Source organism: Corvus kubaryi, unplaced genomic scaffold, assembly GCF_017639235.1.
Source record: "Corvus kubaryi isolate FWS band 111438036 unplaced genomic scaffold, C.kubaryi_AGA036_p1.0 37354, whole genome shotgun sequence".
NCBI classification, from domain to species: Eukaryota; Metazoa; Chordata; class Aves; order Passeriformes; family Corvidae; genus Corvus; species Corvus kubaryi.
In genome coordinates, this window is record NW_024581116.1 from 8,814,918 (window position 1) to 8,836,068 (window position 21,151).

The 21,151-nt window shown below is 43.0% G+C and overlaps 2 protein-coding genes across 2 annotated transcripts; both read left to right on the plus strand.

Annotated features, from left to right (window-relative positions):
- Positions 1–4,754: 4,754 nt before the first annotated feature.
- Positions 4,755–11,012, plus strand: LOC121666903 (cytosolic 5'-nucleotidase 1B-like). The gene is made up of 6 exons (XM_042032915.1): positions 4,755–4,976; positions 5,098–5,265; positions 7,534–7,663; positions 8,130–8,252; positions 8,911–9,095; positions 10,104–11,012. The coding sequence occupies exons 1-6, from the start codon at positions 4,848–4,850 to the stop codon at positions 10,440–10,442; spliced, it is 1,074 nt and encodes a 357-aa protein (XP_041888849.1). The 5' UTR covers positions 4,755–4,847; the 3' UTR covers positions 10,443–11,012.
- A 4,628-nt stretch (positions 11,013–15,640) lies between these two features.
- On the plus strand, positions 15,641–20,749 carry RDH14 (retinol dehydrogenase 14). Its single transcript, XM_042032916.1, has 2 exons — positions 15,641–16,003; positions 19,261–20,749. Exons 1-2 carry the CDS (start codon positions 15,656–15,658, stop codon positions 19,876–19,878), a joined length of 966 nt encoding a protein of 321 aa, XP_041888850.1. The 5' UTR covers positions 15,641–15,655; the 3' UTR covers positions 19,879–20,749.
- The last annotated feature ends 402 nt before the right edge of the window (positions 20,750–21,151 follow it).

The window sequence follows — 21,151 nt, forward strand, 5'->3', positions numbered from 1 at the left end:
AACAGGGACAAACCTGTCTCCAGCTCATCTTTTTTTTTTTCCTTTGTGTTCTGTAAGTGCCTACAGAGTGATTCCAGTGCTACAAAGTCAAATCCTGAACAGCTGAACCTATTATTATTGATATGGTTATTGCAATTTGTCTTCATTTTTATGAATACAAAAGTTATGTCTTTATTACTGGTTTGTTTCTAACTCAGAAAAAACCCAATATGATTATTTTTGATAGCATATGTGCCTATTGTAGAGCCTTTTCTGACCACAGATTTTCAATAAGACTATTCTTGTCCTATTTGTCATATTCCACATTCTTGACAAGATGGCCGGGATTTTTTGCTCACTGGATGCTTCTCAACTCTCCCTGTGGCAAACTACTAGATGGGGCAGACATATTCAGCATTGGAGTTAAGACACCATTTTCTTACTTTTTTAGTTAGCATCTAGGTAAAAATAATATTTTATCTGAATTTCAGAATTCTTCTTAATTTGTTTTTAAATGTTGCAGTTACGTGATGAGCCTTTCTTGGGGTAAAAATTTGTTGTTCAGCTCAGAATAGTTAGGAAAAGAGTTCAGGTCTAAAAGTTTTATTACAGTTGTATTTTCCTAGGAAAAATTATATGAAGTCCTCTAGAGCGAAGACATCTCCCAAAAGCTAAATACAAAACTTGGCTGCTGATTTCCCTCTGAAAAGATTAAAGAGTAGGAAACTTCAGTAACAGGGGAAGTGAAACTTCTATTGCAATGATTAAACTGGATTTCTTAGGGAAAAGAGATCATGGCTCAGTAAACCTTACTATGCATTCCTCTGTATTTGTGCTGGATTTAGTTTTCCTTGTCACCTGTCTCATGAATATTGGAATGAATCATGCTCAGAATGATGGAGGTGGAATAGATCATTTTAGAAGAACAAAAGATCTATGTCATTAGGTAATTTATGTGGCTGTTGCAAATGAACATACTATTAAAGACTAGGACAAATGCCAGGAAAAGACACAAGGCAGTTGCCATAAATTGTAATGTGATGCCACAGGTTTTTGCATTCTTGTTTCCCTGCACAAACACAGGGTGGGTAGTGAGGAAAGAAGTGAGAGGAAATGAAAAATACTGCTGAAGAGGGACCAAAAGAAATAGAAAGTGTCATGAGACGAAAAAGGAAAGTGAATACTATGATGCAATATGAAGGTTTCTTCAGTATAAACAGATGTGCCTTCAAGGCATAATGCAGCTTCATCATGCACATCTTTGGCACAAACCAACTGCTTTTTTATTTCTGACTGTGTTAGACTAAATTTGATAATAGCAGGCAGACAAACAAAGGAATATAGACTGCTTGAGATCCACATTGGAGATTTGTAGAAATCGTGTAGAAACACGTGTAGAAAATCAGCTGTTAACTGTTTTATAGAATCAGGTCCTCAATGCCAGGATTGTATTAGAGGTGCTTTTACTATCTACAAACAGGAGCATTTTACAAATTACTTGTCTGGCTGGTCAGATTAAATGTGGCAGTGTTGTCACACATTTTGCCATGGCAGGTTGACCTAGATCAAAGCCCTTTTCAGGTTCCTTCCTTCAGCTTCCATACTTATGCTATAGGTCTTGGGCATTCAGAATGAAAAATCACAATGCATATATGAAGTAAATGTCAGTGCAATTGCACTCTGAAGTGACCCTGTCACGATTCTGGGAGAGGTAGGCTCTGGAATCTATATGTTTGTGACATAACCAGGCACAACACATACTAGGATCTATACATTTAATGAAAGAGAACGTCCTTCCATTAAAAAAATTCTCCAAATTTTGCTCTCATTATTTTAAATATTTGGAAATATTTAATGTCTTTCCAAATAGAAGTAGGTATCAAAAGAAGAAAAAAACCCACAACTTTTTAAAATTATTTTTAGTAATGCACTTTGAGCTCCTACTTGAGCATATAAATCATTCTGAGTGGTTGTTCTTAACACAGGAAAAATATCAGCAGTTCAGGCAGGGGGACTTTCTTTTTATTTGAATACTTGTAACAGATTTCAGGGACTGTGCATGACTAATCATAAAAATGCACATACAAATATAGAAACACAAATTCTTTTTTTTAAATGTAAATGCCCTAGAAATTAATGCATGATAGCAGAAAATTCCTTTCCTTCCCTTTCCTTTCTAGCTTAGCTCAGAAACCACAAAGTCATTCAGTTTTGGATCCATTCCTATTTCTCAGACTCCCCAGGAGGTTTAGTGAAAGCAAGATATAGCTCTTTCCTGGAACCCTGTGGGCATTACTACATGTTTTAGATGTAGATAGGACTGCTACACTCTGCATTTGGGAAGTCAAGATTTCATTTATAAGGTGCTGAAGCTGGGAAGGCTTTCATGTCAGGCCCTCAGCTCACAATCTCCAGCAAAAGAGGAAATGGAGGGTATGTCAGCAGCAGGCAGCCAAGCACAGAACAGAGACATGGCAGCTCAGTGCATATGTTCACACAGCTGAGTGCTGTGTAGAGATACCATGTGGGTCTGGCAAGCAAGGTATTTCTGTTAGCATAGTACTGCTTTCAGCAGCAGCACATCAACAGCACTGCTTGGGCCCAGTACCAAATTACCATCTTTTAAGTTTTCAGATGTCTTGCATAGGTTAAAAGGAGTCTTCACTGAATGATGACTCTTTTTGTGGGTGGACAGGAAAGGGGGGAACAAAAATAAAAACAAAGAATGTGCCTGAGGAGCTCTGATTTTGCTCCTGAGTACCTGCAGGGTGGTGGGGAACACAGCACAAGAAGTCAACCTGGGCATGGCTCTGGAAATGTATTGTCCCATGTTCACACAGAGAGGACAGTTCAGTTTTGTAACCACCAGATAATTGGTTCCTGATTCCTTCTGTTCTTTTCCCCTCTTCTCCACGGGCAACGGACCCAACAATTTAACTAGGAATAGTCTCTTCTTGGAGATCATCTTCTTAGACTGGTGCTGAAATCTCTGAACAGGACAGTGGCAGTGACTGGGACCAGGAGCTGCTGTTCTGTGGCTTGAACCCTTTTTCCAGGGTCAGCCTGGCTGCTCAGCCTGACCTCACTTCATGGAGGGGAGAAGGTATTTTCAGTAGCATATGACATGCTACAGGTCTGAGCTCAGACATGGAAACACACTCGGAGTGAAATATTCAGGATAAAATTCAAGGGAAAAAAGCACATCTATCGTAGCAGAACTACTAAAATCAGGTGTGTTCAGATTTATGTTACGCCTTTTGCAACTTCCCATGACAACAGCCACTACAATGATCCTAACTTGTCTTTTTGCATTTGTTTTCTCAATGCACTGTTCTCAGTAGGTCTCCTTTTACCTCCTATTTCCAGCTCCCCTCCCCCAGTATGGTTAACTCTCATTTCCCATTTCCTCTGACCTCCCCATTTCCTCTGACCTCCCCATTTCTATCACTTCCCTGCTTCCAGATCCCTCCCTGGTTAGCTGGGCATCAGGCAGTGTGGCACATTTGGAGGTGGCAGATCAGCCAGGCAGTATTTTTTTGCTACTACACAGCACAGGAACAGGCAGATAAAGTGCTTTCCCCAGCGGGGCAACAAATTGCATGTTGCTGTTGATTTTCACTAAACATTTTAACAATTTAAATCTCTTTGAGATCTTTATCCTTCTGTCAAATTTGTTTGCAGTTGAACATCACTGGGGAAAGACGGACAGATGGTATAATCACATAAGCCTCCTTTCACTGGGAAGCCACATTAAAAAAAAAACAAGGGGCAAAAGTAAAAAACAATCCTATTTCTTCTTTGGAGACTGGATGGAGGCAGAAAGATCTGACAATCGGATGTAGATTATGTAGTGATCAAGGTTGGAATCAATGTTTGGAGTCTTCATTCAAAATGTTAAAGGTCCTTTGCATGGTGATCACATGTGCTGTGACACAGATACCACTGTGGGTCTGCTGTGCCATATCCTGTATAGGCTTAGGAGAAAATCTGATTCCTTCTTCACTTTCCACTTTCTCCTACAGCTTATCAGTGTGGAAACCTTTGCTGTGGTTTGGATGGTGATCTGCAGAAGCAGACAGGACCATTTCAGAGAGCTGTATGCGTATTAGATGCTGCCCATAGCTCTGTGTGGGACTCTGGATTTTAGGACCACTCCAACCTTATGCCAGAATAACAGTTTTTGTGGGTGTACACACACTCTCCACACCACTGCCCATATTGCTGTTTCTTGAAGGTATTTTCCATATTGCTGCATGACACAAACAACCCGAGGTCACACACATCAAGCCCATTTTGAGTGCTAAAACATATTATACAAGGAATCTCCTGGGAATTTGTTGCAGTTAACAGTAAATCAATTAAGCCATTGCAGTTAAATAATGAATCTCTAGTGCTGTAGGCGCACTGAGTGCCGGCGGCTGCAGCCTGACACCAAGCAGCTGCGGGCACCGCTCCCCGAGCACTGTGGAGGGCAGCGGCCGGAGTCAGCGTGTGCTGGAACGGGGCGCCGCAGGTGCCGTGAGGGCGGCGGGGAAAGGCCGCAGCTCCGGCTCCCGCGCACCCCACGAACCCCACGATGAGGGGAGACACTGCGGGCGGGCTGAGCCTCGGGCTGTGAGGGGTTGGGGGGGTCGCGGCCCCGCTTCCCCACAGGGCCCGCGTCGCGGTCGGGGCCGGGGCCGGGGCCGGGGCCGGGGCGCCCCGCTCCGAGGTAAAGCCAGACCGCCCCGGGCCCCGTCCCCGGGCGTGCATAGAGCCGGGGAGAGGCAGCGCCGGTGCCTTCCCCCGCCTGGCCGGGGCGGGGCAGGAGGGCGGCCGCTCTAGCCGCTTCCCGGTCGCCCGCTACAGCCCCGGCTGCGCCAGGAACCATGAGCGGCTCCGGCTCGGAGGAGCCGCAGCCCAGCCAGGCGGCGGAGGACGGGCAGCAGGAGGCCGAGCAGGACTGGGCGGCGGCCAAGGCTTTCTACGACAACCTGGTTACCAAGAGAGCCCGGCCGGTGAGTGCGGGCGGGTCGTGGGCCCGGAGCTCGGGGGTCCGGAGCTCGGGGGTCCGGGGGGAGGCTGGGGGCCCGGGGGCTGAGGGCCGCGGGCCGGCACTACCCTGCGCTCGCTCCGCAGCCCAAGCCCCAGAACGCCATCACGGTGGCCGTGTCTTCCCGAGCACTCTTCGACCTGGTGGAGGAGCGGCGGATCTACGAAGAGCATGGGGTGGAGAAGTACGTGGAGTACCAGCAGAACAACGAGAACGTCACCCTCAAGCCCGGACCGGCGTTCTATTTCGTCAAGGTAGCCGGGAGGCGGCCCGGAGCGGGTGGCCCGGCAGGGCGGGGGAGGGTGTGGGGTGCGGCGGGGCGCAGAGGATGATGCGAGGCCAAATTTCGGGAAGAGGAGGAGCCCGAAGCCTCCTTCAGCAGAGATAATCCTGCCTCGGGGAGATGTTTTTGGGAGTTGTTCTCCCGAGGCCGAGCTCATCGCGGCGGGGCAGCCCGGCAGCATCCCCCGCATCTCTGCACGCCCTGGCCCCGCGGACACAGCTTCTCTCTCCCTCTCCCATTCCCTCTCCTCTCCTCCCTCTCCCGCCGCACTAATGCCGAACGCCTGCGGCAGAGCACGTACTGCTCGCGTCACCGGGACCGGAGTGGTACCCTCAGCATCCCGGTTTGTATCCCGGCTCACAGCATCACATCCCAGGTGTGGGTAAGGAGCAACTTGCCTTTTCTGCTGGACATGGGGCGCACAAAGCACCTTTCCTTTGACGACCGTTTCAGTAAAGATAGGCCCCAAATTGTTTAAGTTTGTCACAACCTTTTCCTCCCCAAAACCACCCAAAACAGAACAAAAAAACTAACTCACTTCCCCCCTGACCCCCCTCCCAAAAAAACCCCCCAAACCAACCAAACAACCAAACAGTGTTGATTTTTCATTTCTTCTGGTCAGCTTTTAATTTTTCCTTGCATTCATTGTCACCCTGGAAATTGTTCTTGAGGACCAGCAAAAGAAATGGACTCCCTACTTCTGAGTCAGGGTTTAAGAACAGCTGAAATAGAATATTTTGCTTTCATTGTACAAGAAAATAAAAATGGCCAAGGGAAACAGCCTGCAGCATGGAAAGCAAGTGAAATTACAGAAAAGTGAAAAGACTTGAAAATATGTATGGTTTTGAAGAGCACAGGTTTTAGTGGGACTGTCTTGAAAAAACACTGTCTTACAGAGTTAATTTTATGTCCGTTGAGAATTGTTTGGTGAGATTTACCACAACGATTTTAGGAGATTAGTTAAATCATATTTAGAAATTATACTTGCTGACATCAGAGTTCTGGCAGAACATTTCAAATTTTAAAAGTAGATGTTCATTACTTCAGTTTTGGTCTCAGGAATTTAAAACATTTTCTTCATTAATCACTTTGTGAACATACACAATGGAAAAATTACTTATGTCACTACCCATGCTGCTGTAAATATAATATAGCTGTTAGTAGCACTAATGGCACAAGCACTGTAAAGGTGCTTTTAACATAGAAGTGTGCCCATAAAATAATTCACTTCATACACCAGTGAGGGCAGATTGATTTGGGAATTTACTGCATCTTTTCCTATATGTAGCAGTCCTTCTAGCACAGTCAGTTTTTAAGATTTATTAGAGTTCAGTGTCAAATTTAGTTTGAGTATAAGCAAGATTTGACTCTTTAACTGCTCATACTTTGAAAATCAGAGCTGTTAGCTATGTCCAGCTAAATGCACCTTGATCTCTGTTTCCTTTCGGTATGCTATTTGCATTTGAATTCTTTGTATTAGCAACAGGAATCATTAGTCTAGAGAACTGTGGCTTTGTTGAGTCACCCTTTCTACTTGGAGACAAAGCAAAAAAGAAATAATATATTTTTCTTTGGATTCCCTTATTGAAATGTTTAAGATACTCACTTAAAAGTATCATATCTCATGCTTGTAGCTCTTAAGATTTGTAATCACAGGCCAGGGTGTCCTTAGACTGCAAAGTATACAGGCACTGGGCAAAAAAATGGCATCATTTCCCCCACTCACCCTTAGCCTCTAATAATCTTACTCCAAAGGGATGAAGTTCTAAATAGGAGAACAGATGGATACAGAGAGAGATGAGCAGATGAAAAGTCAAGGAAATAAGAACACCAGACTGTGGTTATAACATTTTGGCCCATTATCTTTGAAGAGATCTCAAATCAAAATCTGTCTCATTCAGTACTGCAATTAGAAGCTGTCAAGCTAATCATGTTGGCAGGATGTGATTTTGTACTCGCTACTTAAGGATTGCTTTTGACATCTGATGACTTGAACTGTGTCAATAAATCAGCATAAGTGAATTCTGTACCTCAGGAATTTACTTGCTTCCTTTCAAATGAACCCAGTCAAATAGTTGCTGGGGGCAGCAAAGCACAAAGGAGTAAAACAAGTTCAGCAAGTTAAGGTATCAGGTATTTCACATTCTCCTTCAAGACAATCCTATCACTAAAACTACAGTGACTAAAAAAGGAGGCACATTTCCACTTGTCTATTGACTTCCACATTTTTGATCTGCAGGCGCTGGAGCATGTCAATGCCCGGCTTCTTGAGCTGTACCCTGATGATGAAGAACGGTTTGATATTGTCCTGATGACTAATAACCACGCCCAAGTGGGAGTGAGGCTCATAAACAGCATCAATCACTATGGTAAATAAAATAAATACAAATGTGTAGAATTGCCATCTGTTACATAATTTTATCCTTCCTGTTCTGACTTTGGGAAAAGCAGTTTCTTTGATGTCTATTTTTGGGTGTTAGCGTAAGAGAAATAGTATTAGACAGAATTTGGTCCAGTGCTCTAGATTTGTCAGGTGTCAACCATAACTTCTGAGAAGTCCTTAAACATTTTGATGTTTGGTATCTATGCTGCCTACGCATACATCTTCACAGCAGTTACTCTGCTGTCTTAGAGGGAATGTTTTCCCCTAAGTTCTCCATGAGGATGGGCTGATCAAACATTGTAATCATTTTAAGTTGTGTAACTTACTGAAATTGAGATTAACATATTTTCTTTAAGTTTACTGTAAGCTAGGCTAGTGTACCTTTTCACAGGTTCCTTTTACAGGTTTGTAGTGTCAAGGCAGAGCTACACCTTGTGCTGTTCTTACTTTAGGCTTAACAATTGAACGTTTCTGTATGACGGGAGGAGAGAGCCCCATTGGTTACCTGACTGCGTACCTCACGAACCTGTACCTCTCAGCAGATTCTGAAAAAGTGCAGGAAGCTATAGAAGCAGGTTTGAATTGACTTTCTTTTGTTTTCTCTCTGCTGAGCTTGTTCAAAAATTAATATATCGTGTGTCTTTCACAGAAAGTAGTGCTGCCTCATCAAATGCAGAAAGTCACCACTTAGTATGGTGCAAGCTTATCACTTATTTTTACTCAACCAAATAAAAGCATGTGATACTATTCTCTCTGACCCTTCAGCCTGCTTAATAATGACAGCCTAATCACTCTACACCTTTCTGTCTTACCTCCTTCAACAAGAAACCAAATTTGCACCTCTATTCAACTTCTGTTTGAATAGCATCATCTTTTTGATACAACTTACAAAAGCAACTTCTGTGTCCTATAAGGAGTTAAAAAATAACAAATACTTGGATTGAGTGGTCTCCTTGGGATTTCCTGCTTTTGTCTCATTTGCAACACAGCTTGGGGACCATTTTTGTATAGTCTTATATGAAAGTGGAAGGAAGCATGTCCAAGAAGTTTGGGACAGCGTCCATGCATTTGTGTTACGGAACAGCCATCTCTAATTAGCTTTTGTGATCATTAGCTTTTCGTGCTCACCATGTATAAAGGTCACCACCAATAAGTTGTTGGAACCAAACTGCTGGTGGTTTCATGAAAGACTTTGCAGGACATGCTAACTGAGAGTCTCTGATCTATTTTCAGGCATTGCATCAGCTACAATGTTCACTGCCAACAAAGATGTTGCTTACTCAGATACACAGCTGAGGGTGGCATTTGATGGGGATGCTGTTATCTTTTCTGATGAATCAGAACAGATTGTCAAAGAACATGGATTAGACAGATTTTTTGAACATGAACAGCTGAATGAAAATAAACCTCTTGCACAGGTTTGTATTTCTTGAATTTCTTGTTTAAAGGCAGTTTCCACAAGACCTGATGGCTTTCGTTGCTACTGTATTTCTCCAGCTTCCCCAGTGTGGATGTGTTCTTTGTGAAAGCTGATGGCTTTATTTCCTTTTTTGAGGATAATCTTTAAAATACATGTTTCACATAAAAGAGGCCACCATTGCCATCCTTTTACCAGGCCACCATTGCACTCCTCTCTCTTTTCTCTAAGAGAACTGCATATATAAGACCGTGACTTACAGTTGTCTTTTAATGCTATCATTAGAAAAAGAAATGCTAGTACTGATTTACTTGATTATTTTTTATCAGACTGTAGGTAATGTTAATTTCAAACACTGAGATATTCTGGTTATTGAAACAGCATAATACCTTCTTATTCCCAAGCAGAACTATGCCATTTGTCTAAAACCACAAATATTTTAACATTAGCTTAAATTGAAAGACCAATTCTGCTGTTGTTAAAAATAGTATAAATTCAGAATAAAAGCTTTATTTGTGAAAGTACTGGACAGTGCAATATATTGCAATTTGAACTAAACTGTCATTTACTTCCATTAATTGGAATGTAGTATAGTCATTAGTCTGGAAAGAGTTCACTGATGGCTTTGTAATTAGGTCTTCTACTGGTTTTTTTGTGCAGGAAAAAGAATTACTCATGGTTCATAGTAAAAAGAGTTCAATGTTTTTAATGAACACTTTATTAAAGACTATAGTTAAAAGTTAATATTGTAAGAGGTCTTGTAAGCCTTAGGGAGAATTATTTTCCCCCTGATCCTACTATGTAGTGTTATGGCTTTAACTTTTTTCCAGTGTATGAATTCCTAGTGAGGGTGCAGACCCATTTGGAGATGTTACATGGAGAGTTTGTGGAGGAGCACAGCATTTGGAAAAGGAATTCTGTGTGTAACTGGCAGTTTGGAAGAAAGCAAAAGAATGATTTGGGGAACTGTGGACATATACTAAATATGCTTCTGGTATTTCATACTCAGGGTCCTTTGAAGGGTTTTCTGGAAGACCTGGGGAAACTCCAGAAGAAGTTCTATGCAAAAAACGAACGATTAAATTGTCCTATAAGGACGTACCTGGTCACAGCCAGAAGTGCGGCAAGCTCTGGAGCCAGAGTGCTGAAGACTCTCCGCAGCTGGGGTCTGGAGATTGATGAGGCACTTTTCTTAGCAGGAGCACCTAAAGGACCAATCCTGGTGAAAATTCGCCCCCACATTTTCTTTGATGACCAGATGTTCCACATCGAAGGAGCACAGAAATTAGGCACCATAGCTGCACACGTTCCCTATGGCGTTGCTCAGAAGTACCACAAATCTACATGACTAGAGGGTAACATTAAGGATAAGGTTCTTAACTCAGCCAGCCTCTAATCTACCAATAGTTACAAATGAAAACCTCTACATTTGTGTATTGTGAGCACTGTCTTTAAAGATTTAACTTCTGGCTAGAACATCCTTTAAAGGAAATATTTTTAATATTGGAAAGTTTTTAATAGAGTTATTTTAATATAATTCTTAAGCAGTTTAGATTTTTTACCTGTCTGTATCTAACACTGTGGTTTTGATATTAGGAGAAGATTTGTACTGTTTTTATAGCTTGAGACATATTCTGAGAGACAGAACAGTTATATTTTATCTAAAAAACTGTTGACGGGTTATTTATAAGAAAACCTATGCTGCAATGCTGGTTCTTGACAGTTATTTCTGAAGTTCCCAAAAGCACGGTTTACATGTAACTGTTTATGTGTTGGTGGTTTGCTCGTTAAATATGTGTTCAGTAGGTCTGTCACCACAAGGCTTTGGCTTCTAGTAAAATATTAGCGCATTTGGTCTTGTGTTTACATGTATTCTTCTATATTGTTTTCTTATCTTAATAAAGCTGGCTTTACAGAATAGAGGTTTTAGCATAATTTCTTAGGCAGAGCTTGTGTAATCAGAATGTTCCTGATATTTAGAACCATAAGTGACTATTTTCTGTCAAATCTGAGAGAGAGATAGAGGTCTCACTTAGACCCAACATACTTCACAGAGCTGGGTAGAAGTCTGAGATGCTGTGAGGATCTTGGCTGGGACAAAGGCTGAAGCTTTAGAGCACACCTTCATAATAGCAGAGAATCTACCCAGAAATAATGCTATTGGTGGAACTACTTGCTTCGTAACTAGATTTCCTTAGGATTTACAACTGTTCTGTGATCTGCGTGAACTCAGTTTGGCAACTTCAGATGAGTTTCCAGGGCACAAGTGCCTGTGGCTACATGACTTCATATTTCACCATAGGTCTAATCTCTCTCTTTTATGCTAAATTCCTGTATCTCATTGTTATCCATGTAACTAAGTGATATCCAAATGACACCACTAACATCTGTCAGGTGGTGTTTGTTCTCTGTCTCTCCCTAGTGGAACAACTGTCCTGTTTCATTTTTTATTGTTGTCATATATTCATACCACTAGAGACAAAACCAAAAGAATGTGCTTTGCAGTGGAAGTAGAAATGGTGAATCAAGCTTGTGATGATCTGTGGTCCCTGGGGGAATTCAGCCCAGAATCTCACGTTAGCCTCTGAGAAAGTTTGGTCTCCTCTGTCCAGATGAACTGCCCTATTACTGTAGAAAGCTCCACTGCATCAGTTATGGTTTCCCTCCCAGGAACATAGGCAATCATTTTAATATTCTGGGTCCAAACCACAAAGTTCTTTGGAAGCAAAGGCAAAAGCCTTGATCCTGCATGAAACATGAATAGAGACCGTTGGAAAGGTCTTCAAGTGTTTACACCAGTATGTGATGTTGATGGGATGCACTGCAGATTTCTGGTGTACTTGGAGCTTTGTATGTGCTAAAGGCTTTGTGCCCAAAACATATCATATTTCCCAGCCCAGCCAGGAGGTGAGGAAGACATGAATAACTGAGGCCTGGTCATTGTCTGCCAGGATGGGATAGAGTTACCTCACCAAATGGAGATTATGAAAAATGTTATTAGCAGATGTTTTTATGTGAGAGCTCAGAATCCACAAGGAATTCAAAAATATTCCTTAGCTATGGAATATAAATTGTGTGTGTACCTTTACCACACAAGCATGGCTGCAATTTCAGAAAGACCAGTCCTGCCTTTTTGAAGCAGAATATGCATCGGCCATTTTTTATCTGTGCATTGTTAGAACTGTAGAGGTTGGGTGCAGGAAACAAAGCTGGCATTTGACTCTCATTGAACAATTACATCTTGATAATGAAAAGGTAATGGGATATTTAATCCCTATAGGAGTCCAGAGGTGAGTCTCATATCTGACAGGATAAGCATGCAAATCAGTGAATAAATTGGAAGTTGAGTCATCTGGTCTATTATGTTTACCTTTATTTCCAATGAACCATCCATCTACAGCAAGAATGAAGCCTATTGGCCAGGACATAGGAGCTTCCAAGTCTTTTTTTGATCTGTGCACACACAGTACTAGGGGACTCCCTCTTGCAGTGCCCTCCTGACAGCACTAAGGCATGTGTGAAAAGAGTTCACAAATTTACATAGTAGAATTTACATTCTTAGTCACAGAATTCAAATTGGCATTAAAGTTCAGAAGCTGATGTTGAGGCCCACAATCCCTTTTCCTAAATTAGTTGAGCAAAATGTCCTTAGATGTTTCAGATCACACACTGTCTTTTAATTGTCAGGCAACTGTTCCAGGCTCAGCGGCTGCTTCTCTGCATATCCAGCTGGCAGCATGGTGGGGGAGCAGAGCCTCACTAGTTCAGGCAAGTACCTTCCAGACTAGTCTGGATGTTTGGGGAGAATTTGGCTTGCCAAGCAGCCTCTGCCCGTTAAAATTATTTTCTTCTGCTCCAAGGCACAGCTTGGCTAGTGGACCGAAATAATATTTTTCAAGAAAATTCTGTGAAGTGGGGTGGGAGCTGAGGGAAAGTGTTTTCTATTTTTGTAGACATAGAAGAGAATTGTCTCTTAATAGCATTCCAGTCCACAAAACAAAACAAACAAGCAAACAACAACAGTGACAAAACAACAAAAAATGTCTTGATTCTCACGCTTATCAGGCTACCATGAGTTTATGCCCTGACAACTCATAACCCTAAGACAGTCACAGTTAAAACAACAGAAATATGTTTCAGCAGGGAAATAGAGAGAACTGTCCTTTATCAGCCTGTTTACAACACTGGAAGACAGACTCATGAAAAAGAAACTGTCATCCTAGACAAAATCTGGGAGAGGATTAATAATAACACAGATAAATTCTGTGTGGAAACAGAACTCTGTCAGGAAAACCCAGATCTTGTTCCCTTAGCTTCAGGTTCCTGCACCACATAAGAGTCCAGGTATGGATAAATGGGAATGTCTCCTACTGCTACCAAACCCTGTGGACAAAAATGTTAGAAATAAGATTCTGAAGGCGTTTTCAGATTTTTGTTTATCTGTTTTTTTACAGAACATATTCTCAGAGTGTGTTAGATATTTCCCACCAGTTACCAAGACATCATAAACCCATGTTCCCAGTTCCTTCCCATCTTTAAGACACCCTTCCAACTTCCAGGTTAGCATGTCATCTGGAGGAGCCAAAATATGAAGTATTTCAGATCAAAAATTGGAGATGGTCATCATCATATGTATTCCAACATGCGTTCAGGACTATGATCTGTTCTGAGGATGTGGGATTCAGAGGGCTCCTATATCCTGAGGAGGATCCTCAGGTATCCCTCAGGCTCCTGTGCCAGATCCTGTAACCTGCACTGGCCTGCACTATTGCTAAACACAACCTTGAGTGCAACAGAGGGGTAGAGAAATCTCTGGAGCAGGTCAATGTCAGAAGAAATAATTTCCAGTTATCAAGCTGAGTATCTGGGACCAACATCTGAATGCGTCATCCCTGCCTACATGCGCAGCTCCTGATCACCATGATCTCCCGAGCAAAATGCTCCTTGCACTCAAGGCTGGACTGACATCAACAAACACAGGCAGCACCCTCGAGGCAGTGCCCTCTCCAACACACCTGCAAGCCTTCTAAGGAAGGGCATCAGAGATGACTGGCAGAGTCCCCATGCCAGGTGATGAACAGCAGATTCTTTAGTGCCCACCAAGAGGATATCTTACAGAATGAATCTGTTCCTCTGTAACAGGGGGTTTTCTGGTTCTCCTATTTTGACATCTCGTTGGCAACCGCTCTTCCATCCTCATGGTGCTTGACTGGGTATGGCTGCAATGCCTCCCAGTACATGATTTACTATGAGAAGAGCATATGGAAGAACACCTCAACATGGCTCTTACACCATGTTAAGGGTGTCAAAATCCATCTGTTTTACACACAGATGCAATGGTGTGGCCTGGCTAAAACACAATGGAGTGAAGGGCTGAGAATGAAGAGAGCGTTTTCTGTGGTGAAAAGAAAGACAGAAGAGGTCTGACAACAAATCCAGAGTGTTTAGATGTTGTGCTGCCTGTACAGCCCTTAAACTGCCTAATAGTGTGACAGACAGTCAGAAAACACATGGTAAGGATACTTCCAGAAGAATCTGCTATGTTTCTGCTGCTGTAACATGAGCTGAGGTCAGCCTCAGAACAGATTGCAGCCATGTGACAGCCTGCAGGTAGCACCAACATGTGACAGTTAAGGGGAGCTTGTTATTGCAAATGGTTGTCATGTCCAGACAAGCCACAAGAAACTTGATTAAAGGCTCATGGGTTTCCTCTTGGGTTTCTTAAGTCATTTCCCCAAACATGACAAGTCTTGACTCAGAACAGACATGCTCCTTATCAGCCAAGTCAAGCTTGTTTCTTGTCCCCCCCACATACTGTTGTCTCCCTCTACTCTATTCCCCTGCATGCTGGCCCCTAGGTCCTGATCACAAACTTCTCTTAATCTATGTTGTTCTGTCTTCTTTGACTCTATTTTATCCCTAAATCTGCACTGAACTCCAGTATTGAATTGTTTGTTGTTAAACACCTTTTTATTTTCCTTAACTTACATTGCTCCTGATCAAAATTCAGTTACCTTTTAATTCTCTCTCTGCACATTTCCACCAGTGACTCTCGCATGGCTAGGGTGAAAAGGATTTTTAGTGGGGGAACCGCAGTGGCTACTCATGACTCCCTGAATGAGTTCATGCTGCCCTGGCTGGGACCATCACGGTCTGGGATTAGTAACAGTGTCTGAAAACACGAGATGAAGTCTATGGCTGAAAACAGATTTGGGGTTAAGGATTCAAAACAAAGTTGGCAGAGCTGAGGGGCCGCCCAAAAGCTTCAGTGCCAACACCTAATGAGGTTCAGTCAGCCCCCAACCTGTGCCGGTACTTGGGGTTATTCCCCACCAGGTGTAGGACCCTGCCTTTGCCCCTGTCGAACCGCATTAGATTTCTCTCCCGAGCCCGTCCCGGTCCGGCGGAACGGCAGCACACCCCGCAGCTGCCGCAGCCCGCCCCGCCCCGTCAGCAGCGTGCGGCGGGCGCACCGCCCGGCCCGGCAGGCAGCGCGCAGGCTCCCGAGCCACCCGGAACCACAGGTCCCAGCAGGCTCCGCGCGGCTCGGCCGGGCCCGGCATGGCCGCGGCGCTGCCGGCGCTGGCCCTGGGCGCGGGGCTGCTGGTGGCCGCCTGGCGCTGGCTGTGGGGCGCGGCGCGGCCCGTGCGCGGGGGCTCCATGCGGGGCAAGACCGTCATCATCACCGGCGCCAACAGCGGGCTGGGCCGGGCGGCGGCGGCAGAGCTGCTGCGGATGCGGGCCCGCGTCATCATGGGCTGCCGCGACCGGGCGCGGGCCGAGCGGGCGGCCCGCGAGATCCGGGCTGAGGTGGGCGAGCAGGCGGACGGCGCGGGCGAGCTGGTGGTCCGCGAGCTGGACCTGGCCTCGCTGCGCTCCGTGCGCGCCTTCTGCCACCGCGTCCTGCAGGTACGGCCGGGTCACCGCGCTGCTCTCCCCGCGCCCGGACAGCGCCCGGCACGCACGGGCTGGGCGGTGATGGCGGCGGCCTCTGCGCTCCGTGTTGGCGCCCGGGTTTCCGTGTGGGTTGCAGGAGGCTGTTCTCCTGCTGGCAGCGCACTCGGGGGACGGGGGAAGTCCCCGAGGTCACCGCAGGGTTTAGGAGGAGGGTGTAAGCAAATTGGCCGTGAATTAGCGCCTGGAAGCATGAACTTCTTGATAGTTCGTTTTGGTGCAAAATATTCTAGACCTTTTCTGTTCTGGAAAGGAAATGCTTGTCTCTGTGTGAGAAATGATTTTTCTTCCTTTCTCTCTGAATTAACTAGCTTTAACCTTTGTCGATTTAAATTAGTGTTACAGCTCAGCTTTGTCACCAGAAAAATAAAAGTTGACAGGTGCACTGTTCACGTGCTCCAGACATCCTTCTGCTGCCTCCTTAGGTTGCAACCCCCAAGGACTTTAAATCTCTCACTCACCACCAGCAGAATCTAGTCGACAGACATTTTTGAACATATAAAGTATTTGCAGATTCCCTGAAAACCTGAGCTTAAGGAGAATAGGGACATCCAGTTGCTTTGCCTGACTGAAGTGCCACTAGATATGTAGAGCAGAGGGAAGCACTGTCGGAGGCATTATTTCATTCCCACAGAAATCATCTTTTGGGACTTTGATCTCACCACATCTAGCTACTCAAGCCATGAGACATGAAGTCATGGGAAGGTAGGCTTAATAAGTCCTGCTGCTGCTCAGAGATGTGCTTGTTAAGTGCTTAAAAGATGCTCAGATGAGAGGGAGAAACCAGAGAGGGACTTTATTGCATTAATTTTCAAACTGCTTTTTTAAAAGTGTCAAGTTTTAAGTTCTCTAGTGAGGCACTTGGTAGACATACATATTCGTATGTATGAATCCTTCATATATATGAATCCGGTGGTAAGCTCTAATGTTCCTTCAATGTTGTGGAAAAACCTGCATGCATGAAAGGAGTTAAAATTTGTGTGATACACACACAGCAAAAAAAAGAGACATACTTTAACTTTCTTTAACATGACTTTAAATGTTTAACTTTTAAGAATTACATATTTTATAGTTCAAAATATCAGAGTGGCTTTTAAGTGAGAAATGGATAAATGAAAAGAGGGCGTGCTGTCTGCACAGTATTGCTGATGCTTGCATTGTAATTTGAATGCACCTGACTGACAAGGGATGCGAGTTCAAGAGATAACTTTCAAGAGCTGTTCCACCCAAGTTCTTGTTATTTACCTTCCCTATTTGCGAGTCCTTTTTGGAGCTATGGTTTTGGGATTTGTTTGGGGGTTCTTGTGGTTTTTCGTTTGACATAAAGAAGATGTAAATGTTGGTAGGATGGGGAGACAAGGCACTCCCACTACTTAGCCATGGGAGCTTTACTTGGCATAACTGAAAGTGATTGTCTCTCATTCCTTAGTCTCACTGAAAAAAAAAAAGACTGAGATGTTGGAGGGTTCCGTGGGAAAAGGGAGAAAGTGAAAGTGAGCTTAGAGGCTGCAAGGAATAGCATTGCCCATTAAAGCAATGTTTTGTGCACTCTGTTGCACTTGGTTGTCATAGCTGCCTGCTTGGCATTGATCACATCACTCTAAGTTATTACATTTAGGACTTCCAGAAAATAGCACATTTGGAGGTCTTGCTGGAGTGTAAGTCTTGCAAATTAAATCCTTCAGTCAGATGTTATTCTCTAAAGGAGAAAGAAGGATCACTTCAGTGAGCAGATCTGCAGTCAGTACTTCTTCACTCCTGTCCTGATTTAGTGATAGTGACTGACCACTGTGTCCCTTTGGGTGAAGAGAAGTGAGTTTGGTGCTCTTTGGATCACGCCTGAGGGACACAATTATTTGAAACACTAAGCAATCACAAGTTTCATGAAAATCAGTCTGAAATTGAAGTACTTGAAGTTTTGAGTGATCAGATGCCAGCACCTTTAACTGAATGCCAAGTGCAGATTTGGCTTTTGCTCTCTTTGTATCTTTGCTGCTAATGGCGGTGAAATAAAAGGGAAATGGTGCAGAATTCATTTATGAGGTTCTCTATTTTTATCATCACAATGGCCCAAGATTGTCTCAGCTTGTCTTCCAGTCCTTGCATGGGGTTTAAAGAATTAACGGCAAAGAAAACTCCCAGTGCTCTTTCTAGAGAAAATGAATACCTTTGCCTTTGATTCATGCAAGCATAAATTGTGCTCTCACAGTCTTTTTTTAGAGGTGGGTAAGGGTGCTGAATTCAAAGCTTACTTAAGCAGCTTTCTTTAATTCATAGATTTTGGGGTTTTTTTAAGTTACAGTTTTGGGTAAATTGGAGACCTCTTTTGAGTGGATTCTGGTGCATGAAGTGCATGATTCATATATTTAAATTATCAGTGCCACCTCTGTCAATTACTTATATTTTCTTATCCTGGAGAGTGTAACATACATCCTTGAGACTGATTTTTACTGACCTGAACCAGAATTCTGATCCATTAAATCTCATGTGCTGAGCACCTAGATATTTCAAGCCTCTGTTCCTTAGTTCCTGAGTAGACCTATTGGACTCAAATTGTATGAAACATGAATGTTACTTTTCTATGAGTCCTGCTACATAGTTCTCACCAAGAAGCAGAGTGATGTGTACTGGTTTTAAAGTAAGACAAGTTTAAAATCATGAAAACATTATTTGGCAAAGTTTTTCGTGATATCATCCAGGTGAGATGATGGGTCTACAGTGTAATGGCTCTTCAGCCCTGAGGTTACTTCTTTGTGCTAACACCTTGTGTTCCATGTTTGCATGTCTTTGCACACTAGATCCCTCTGCTGTAGCAGAGATTTGCCATAAATTAACGTGTGGCCTTTTGCAGTGCAAAAGACAGGTTGCTTTTTAAAGAGTAAAAAAATACATCACAAAGGTAATTTATCACTGAATTGCTGTAGAAAAAGCTGCTCTTAGAGAAGCAGATGGTTGTGTTCTTTGCCTGCATTAGAGGTTGATACAGACATACTCTCAGGTCTTGCTGGGGTCAAGTGCACAGTTTAGTGGTAGTTCAACTTAAAGGTGGTTTTTTTTCAGTAGTGCTTTAAGAAAATGTCAGAAAGCTACAATTCAGAAAAATAGGAATGAAATTATTTCTTTTTTAACGATGCTTAGTGAGAAATTGAAGCATAATAATGTTTACATGAGAGTTCTAAAACTGAATGATTTTTTTTCTTTCCTATTTAAAGGAAGAGTCAAGGCTGGATGTTCTGATAAATAATGCAGGCATATTCCAGTGTCCATACATGAAGACGGAGGATGGTTTTGAGATGCAGTTTGGTGTAAACCACTTGGGCCACTTCTTGCTCACCAACCTTCTTCTGGGCCTCCTCAAAAATTCTGCCCCGAGCAGGATTGTTGTAGTATCCTCAAAGCTTTACAAATATGGAGAGATCAACTTTGAAGACTTGAACAGTGAAATAAGCTACAATAAAAGCTTTTGTTACAGCCGAAGTAAACTGGCTAACATATTATTTGCCAGGGAGTTGGCCCGTCGGTTGGAAGGGACAGGAGTCACCGTGAACTCGCTTCATCCTGGGATTGTCAGAACAAATCTAGGCAGGCATGTGAATATTCCTTTGCTGGCCAAACCTCTGTTCAACTTGGTGTCATGGGCTTTCTTCAAAACGCCTCTGGAAGGAGCCCAGACATCTATTTATTTGGCCTCTTCTCCTGATGTTGAAGGTGTGTCAGGAAAGTATTTTGGAGACTGCAAAGAGGAAGAACTCCTGCCCAAAGCCATGGATGACTTGGTTGCAAGAAAATTGTGGGATATCAGTGAAGTGATGGTTGGCTTACTGAAGTAAGTGCCAGGGAGTGTTTGCAAAAAAGAAGGCAGATAGCTATGCAATGCATTTTGGCAACAGTGAAATTCTCACTTTAAATGCTGTGGGAATACAGGGTATTTTGCTCAGTAAGTATGAAATAAGGGAGTGATTTATGTTGGAACTCTGTTTTGAAATAAAAGACAATCTTCAATAGACACAGGCATTCAGAAAAAATCTGAAATAAAGTTTGTGGGTGTGAATATAATTTCTGGTTAAATCTGCTTAGAAACTCATATTTTACAAATAAGGCAGAACTGTGTTTAGCAATATATACGCATATTTGTCATTACATGTCTGGCTGGACAATGCAGGGTACTGATGGTGAAACACTTCTGTAAAAAATTATTTGAAAATAAGTCTTAGTCATCTCTTTTTGAGCCATCACAATGAAAAATGGAATAAAGAGTTTTCCTGATATCTTGCACTATAATTGTTGAGGCCTCTGAGTGCCTTTCAAAGGCTTGTCAGCCCCATGGTTCAGTGAACAGAACTGTTGAGCCGTGCGTGGTTTTGCTGTGAAGCACAAAGTCAGATATTTTTAGTGATGTTGCTGCTGTTCAGTGTGTAAGTATACTTGGTTGTGCAAGTTGTGTTTTTATTTCCATGTGTGTTGAACTTGCTGTTTCTTGAAGCCTTGGGTTTCATTAAAAGGGTAGTTGCAAAATGTGTAATGGCCTTGGCAGGGCTTTGCATGGCATGAACTGTGTAAGACCTCATGCAAATGAGACCGAAGTGAATAAGCTGCTCAGTGTGTTTGGCTCAACTGATGGCACTTTAACTCAGTAATGAGGTTCAATAAATGTCTCATACAGCTGACTGAATATTCTTTAATAAAATCTTTTAAAAAGAAGACATAGGATTCATTCATTTATTGTGGGAGATGTATCAGAAACCAGCAGCCTTGATGCAGTAGCCTGGTTTCAAAGCAGAAGATGAACCCGTGTGTTGGTTTAGGGAGCTTGGGGTTTGTAGAGATAAAATGGGCTCCAAAGAAATACGTGAGTTTTGCGTGAGTCTGTACTGATTTTTTTTTTTTTAATTAATATAAATTACGATTTCATATTAACATTTATGCCTTTTTGTTTTGGTCTACATTATTATGTTACTATTACTCGAAGGAGAATCAATAATAAATTATGTATTCAATAGTTCCTTAGTTATAAATACATCAGTTCTGCACTTCAGGTGGTGACCAACTAAATTTTTAAAATACTTTCTGTGATTGTTTACTCAGACTCTCAGAATACTTTAG